Below are 5,521 nucleotides of genomic sequence, written 5' to 3'. Positions count from 1 at the left end.
CCTGTATCAATGTGAAACTATCAGAAACATTATACAATTGTGCTTCATAGGTGCTGGGCTCTGTGAAGAATAAGATTGAGAGCTTTGCAGCCTCCCAGGAGGACTTCCCTGCTCTGCTATCCAAAGCCAAGAAGTACCTCATTGCTCGTGGCAAGCTGGACTGGCTGAGGTCCTACAGCAGGACTGTTCCCCGCCGCTCTGATTCTCTAGGTGAGGACTAACTGACCACCCTCCCTTATTCTCCTAGATACCTTATTTTAGTCCAAGTTAGTTAAGATCCAGAAACTGAAGAAGCTGTTGAAAATTGAGTCTTCATGTTGTCGGTTTGGGTCAGAGGGATAGAGTTGTTTTATAATTAAGAGCCTGATTGGCAGTTATCACAAGAAAGAGCATAATGGTCTAGACATCAGGAAGGAGAAAGAACTTCTTGGGTTGAGATATTGTGAGAACTTGACATAGCATGTGCCTTGAGTAATGAGAGTAGGGGGTTTATAAGGCTGTAGAACAGTTGGTGATATGGCTAGAAAGATTTGCCTGAGTAAAAGTTTTTGAGTGGAAGTTAGGCTGGCAGAAATTGTGATTTTCTTTCAGACACTAAGAAACTAGGAGAGGTTTTTAAAATCTGGATGTGATGAATAATTGCATGTGAATGGGAGTTAAGAGAAAGGATTCAGGAAGAACAATCAGGACCAGGGAGGATTGAATTTGAATAATGGAAAAGAAAGGAAGCACCTGATAGGGCAGAGATGGGAAGGAAGTTTTTGAAGAATTTGGTAGTGGTTGAGGAGATAAGGAAGCATTAAATATGACAGAATTTGGTAGTGGTTGAGGAGATAAGGAAGCATTAAAGTGACATTCTTAAGTTCTTGAGTTTATAGTTTAGTGCATGAGATAGAAACCTTGGAAGAAATTACTGATGTTGTTATTTATAGTGGAACAGGAAGTCAGTGTAGGAAGATCACAATTAGTCGTCTCAGGGTTCTCCAGGTGGAAATAATTAAGCTAGAAAGGATAAAAAAGTAGGAATGACAAATTGTAGTCAAAGGAGCTACCGATGGTGTAAGGTGCCTATTGGATTCAATGAAGGTAGGTTGCTAAATGAGACCCTGGTTGTGAAGGCTCTGAATGCAAGGTTAATAACTCTGTATGGTGTCTCTGTAACAATAAACATCATGTTCTAGGGGCTAGAATCTAGGCTACGTAAGTGATGAAGTTAGACAGAGGACAGTATTTTAGATAGCTCAGTTCTAAAATTCAAATTCAAAGTGTCTGGCATAGCCAGTGGAGGGAGTCTTGTTGGGTATAGGGACTGATGATGAAGTAGTGGTGTAAGGAAATTGATCCTAGACAGGCAGTGGAGTGTAAAGAAATGAAGCAGTCCCTGAACTACATTTGTACATACAGATATGAGGAGCAGAGGATGTAGGTCAGCTTTAGGTAGTCAGAGCAAAGTAGAAGTAGTTGACTGTGTGTAGTGCTAGAGCAGTGGTTCTTAACCTGTGGGTCGTGACCCCTTGGGGTGCACCATGCTGCACATATCAGATATCCTACATTTCAGATATTTACATTACGATTCATAACAGTAGCAAAATTACAGTTATGAAGTAGTAATGAAATAGTTTTATGGTTGGGGGGTCACCACAACATGAGTAACTATATTTAAAGGGTCCAACATTAGGAAGGTTGGGAACTACTGCTTTAGGGGGTGTTAGGAAACACAAAGTTAGGGTATGTTATGTATGAGAGTGATCTTGGTGGTGTAGAATAGTGGTTAGAATGAATCAGACCAGGTGGTCATGGAGAAGGAAGGAGTTGTAGCTGGGAATACAGTCATGCAAATATTGACTGCTAAGGAGACAGGATAGAGGGGAAAGGCTGAGCAAGCAGGATTTTTGTTGAGAAAAAGAGGAAAAGCACCTGTCTCAAATCTTTAGTCATATTAGAGATAAGAAATGAACTTCAGTTCTCGTCCATCTTGTCCTTCCATTCTTCCAGAACCCCAGGGAGAAGTTCAAGAAGCTAAGGGTTGGGAAATCTGCTCCCCAAACTAGGCATGTTCCCTATCCAGCACCTTCTTGATATTCCTGTTTATTCTCAGTGAGGAGCCGGAGGCATCCTTGGGGAGTTACTCCTGCGGCATGCACACAGTCCAACCAGGGCCCGGCAGGCGGCACAGTTCTTCAACCTGGGCGAGAAGGAACAGGACTTGGACTAGTGGGGGCTCTCCAGGGCTTCAACTCCAGTTCTGCTCCCCCGGGGCGGGGCTTCTGAACGCCAAGGTGAGGCTCTGCGAGTCAAGAATGCTGTCTACTGTGCAGTCATTTTCCCTGAGTTCTCAAGGAGTTGGCTGCCATCTCCCAGGCCCATGCTGTCACCTCGCCTTTCTTGTTGGATACTCAGAGGATGTATCTGTCCTCCCGTCTCAGGCTTTGGTCCTCAATCTTAATTTTCTTCCATGGACAATCAGGGCCTTCTGTGGCCTGGGCCGATTTCCAGGACATGGGCTCCTTTTTATGTTTGGAGGCAGTGACAAATGGACTTTTTAATTTATTTCAGATGAATGTTTTATGAGAACTTGTTGCAATATGTATAAAAGGAAATCTCTATTCTGTGCTCATTCTTCTTTGCCACCCTTTATCTATGGGCTGTGCCCTGTGAAGTTGTATATAGGTGGGGAATCATCAGGGGAGATAACACTGATGATAGGGTTTCAGGATAGCCCCTTTACTCTTAGAAGGTGAGAGGACTTAATGCTTAGGGAAAATGGAGACTTCATTTTTCTGGACTCAAGAAAGAAGAAGCACACAGCCCAGGGTGGTTGGGGTGCAGCAGCTGATGTTTATTGGGGACCATTATCCCTATGTCAGATCTTAGGGCCTCGCCCCCTGCGTCTCTTGCCTCAGCTTCATTCGTCGCTGTCGAACTCTGAGGACAGACCTGCAGCAGGGGCAGGGACATGGAGTGCGGTCGGGGTCCCGGGCCCCACCTGGCCTCCTGTGGGGGTTGCGGGGGCTGAAGACCAGTTCTCTGCTAGGTTGGGATAGTCACAGCTTGATCATGCCCTGGTCTTCCGCCCTAGTCCCCCCCACCCTGATTCTCTGTGCTGCATCCCCACCACCACCCTTACCAGGGCATGCTTCCATCTCACCTCCCTGGCTCCCTCAAGTCTGTCCCTTCATAAGGGTCCGGTACACACTGTGGGTGCTGAACCATTCTGGCTATAGTCCTGTACCTCTCCCTCCAGTGGTCTTTCCATGCTTCATCTTCATTTCCCTAGCAGTACCTGAAAGCATATAGGGGCCCTCGGAAGGGGTTTCGACCTTATAGGAGAATCTGGTGGTCTGCCTTCTGCCCTTCTTGGGGAGGTGGTGTAGGTGGGCTGGACAGGTGGAGATGCATCAGCAACTTCAAGGGTATCAGCAAGGTACTGATGTGGGGGCCAGAGTTGATAAGATGCTAAGGCTAGGTCTAACCCAGGTGGCTCCTTGGGGCAAGGGATCTTTGGTCAGAGACTTCTGTGGTCCCAGCACACCCTTGGGCTGCAGTGAAAACTTGAGGCAGGAGAAAGCAATTAGGTAGTGACCGCTGTAACGGAGCAGCTGGGGCTTCACGGGCTTGTAGGTAACAGCCCTAGCTGCAGCCAGGTGCAGGAGAAGACCTGGTAGATGACGTAGATGCTGTGGGTGCTTCGGATCCAGGGAAGATTCTGCTGTAGGCTCACCTGCCCTGGTGTAGCAGCAGGAAAGCAACCTTCTTGCGCAGACTCCCATATGTAGGCGGATCCGCAGGGCTGCCCATCCAACATTCGCATTTCTTCATAGGCTATCTCGGCTCGGCCATTTGGTGAGTATTCCCGAGTGCAGTGGGCAAAGACACCCTCAGACCCTGCCTGTTCTAGAAGATTTGGTAGCAGCCCTACTGATTTCAGTGCCCTTCGCGCCTGCGCCTGGCAAAGTTAGGCGGGTGTGGGCTCGACGGGACTGTTTCACTAGCACGCCCAGTAGATCATAGTAGGCTGCATCCGACAGGAAAGGTACTGCACTACATTGGACCCAAAACGCTCTCGATGACCTGCAGTGGTCAGTTTATAAGTCAGGGGCTGAGTTAAGGTCAGAGGTTAACTTGTATTGTCTAAATTGACCTTCCACCATTGTTTGCTGTTTAAGTACATTTCTATGGTATACACAGATCCACACTTCTTATCTCCTTGTTCCTCCTATAGCAAAACCTGAATGTCTTATTTTATGCAGACTATGCAGATACTTGGATACATAAAAGAATGACTTTGTTCAGAATCAGCCTGGTCACACTTTGCCATTTCCTCCTTAACCTCCTTGCTTTACCTACCTATCCTTGATGAGGGCCCAAGTGGCATCTGCTTCATCCAGTGTTAGCAGGTGGGGTTACTGACCAACATGGTGGGAGGGGTTGGCAAGGTAGTGACTGCTGCAGGAACCCCCAATCTGCCCAGGAAGTTAAGGTGCCCCTCCCCCACTTGGCTGTGACCTACTCCAGCGTGAGGTCATAGAGGTCCTGCTAGGTGATGGAGCCTTGGATACAGAGAGGACAGTAACCTACTGCCTCCTTGCAGCTGTGGGCCATAATATTTACAAACTTACTTCCTTCTCCTTTCCTTTCTTTTCTTTGCCATTTCATTTTTCCTTTCTGTTCTTGCCCTGCCCTTTGAACAGCACAAAGATGCACTCTCTCTTCTCTCTCCTCTTCTCTTTTCACTCCTTTTCTCATCTTATGCAGTCTTGTTTCATGGTCTCCTGGTCTTCTGCCTCAGCTGGAGTGGTCATTCTCTTGCTTTGGAGGGAGGAACACTTTAACTGCTTTACTAGAGTACTGCCATCTAGTTAGTTGTAGAATTACTTCTCTTGAAGTTGCATTGGGGTTCTGAAGATATGGAAGTATAGATCAAGACTTACATGAAAACAAACTTCTAAACAACAATAGCAACAATAAGAACTCCAGTAATTCTCAACTATAAATTACCTGGGGAATTTAAAAATTACTGATACTTGTCTTCTGTTCTCAGAGATTCTGATTTTATTTGTCTGGGGTATGCCTGGGAATACTAATTCTAAAGCTCCTCGTTGAAACCAGTTATTAATGAGTGGGTTATAAAAACAGTGGAAAGTGGAGTGTGTAGGTGGGTGTTAGGCTGAGCAATGGTAACGTGAAGAGTAAGATCTAAATGGGATTTTGTTCCTTAGTAGCTGGTAAGACTTTTCAGGAAGGCAGAATTACCCAGGTAAACATGAAGATTTTCTTCATGCTCCATTCCTGTCCTAGGCTGATTTGTATGTAGTAGTTTCCTCTCCACTTAGTTATTACTCATCTTCTCCTTGTGTCTTTGTCCGGAAGCTTACCTAATATTTTGCTGGAAAGAATAACTTCAAAAGAAATCTCGTTAGAATTTTTAGTAATTGTTTTCACACTCCTTACCTTGTCTGTCCCATAGTTCTCAGGCCCCTTGGGAGGTCTCCATACTTAGGGTGTCCGTTGCAGCCTGACT

General features: G+C 46.0%; 1 protein-coding gene across 1 annotated transcript; it reads right to left on the bottom strand.

The window, feature by feature from the left end:
• Positions 1 to 2,905: 2,905 nt before the first annotated feature.
• On the bottom strand, positions 2,906 to 4,400 carry LOC114683821 (uncharacterized protein C11orf42; the record flags this gene model as incomplete). The annotated part of the gene is given in 11 exon segments (XM_028858177.1): positions 2,906 to 2,994; positions 3,284 to 3,345; positions 3,347 to 3,382; positions 3,384 to 3,421; positions 3,423 to 3,608; positions 3,611 to 3,732; positions 3,735 to 3,764; positions 3,767 to 3,784; positions 3,787 to 3,944; positions 3,946 to 4,041; positions 4,309 to 4,400. Coding segments are annotated over 11 exon segments (927 nt in total), but the record flags the coding sequence as incomplete, so codon positions are not given.
• Positions 4,401 to 5,521: the final 1,121 nt, after the last annotated feature.

This window comes from Peromyscus leucopus, unplaced genomic scaffold, assembly GCF_004664715.2.
Source record: "Peromyscus leucopus breed LL Stock unplaced genomic scaffold, UCI_PerLeu_2.1 scaffold_1011, whole genome shotgun sequence".
Classification (NCBI taxonomy): Eukaryota; Metazoa; Chordata; class Mammalia; order Rodentia; family Cricetidae; genus Peromyscus; species Peromyscus leucopus.
The sequence above is the reverse complement of the archived record's forward strand: the minus strand, read 5'-3'. Positions and strand labels throughout refer to the sequence as shown.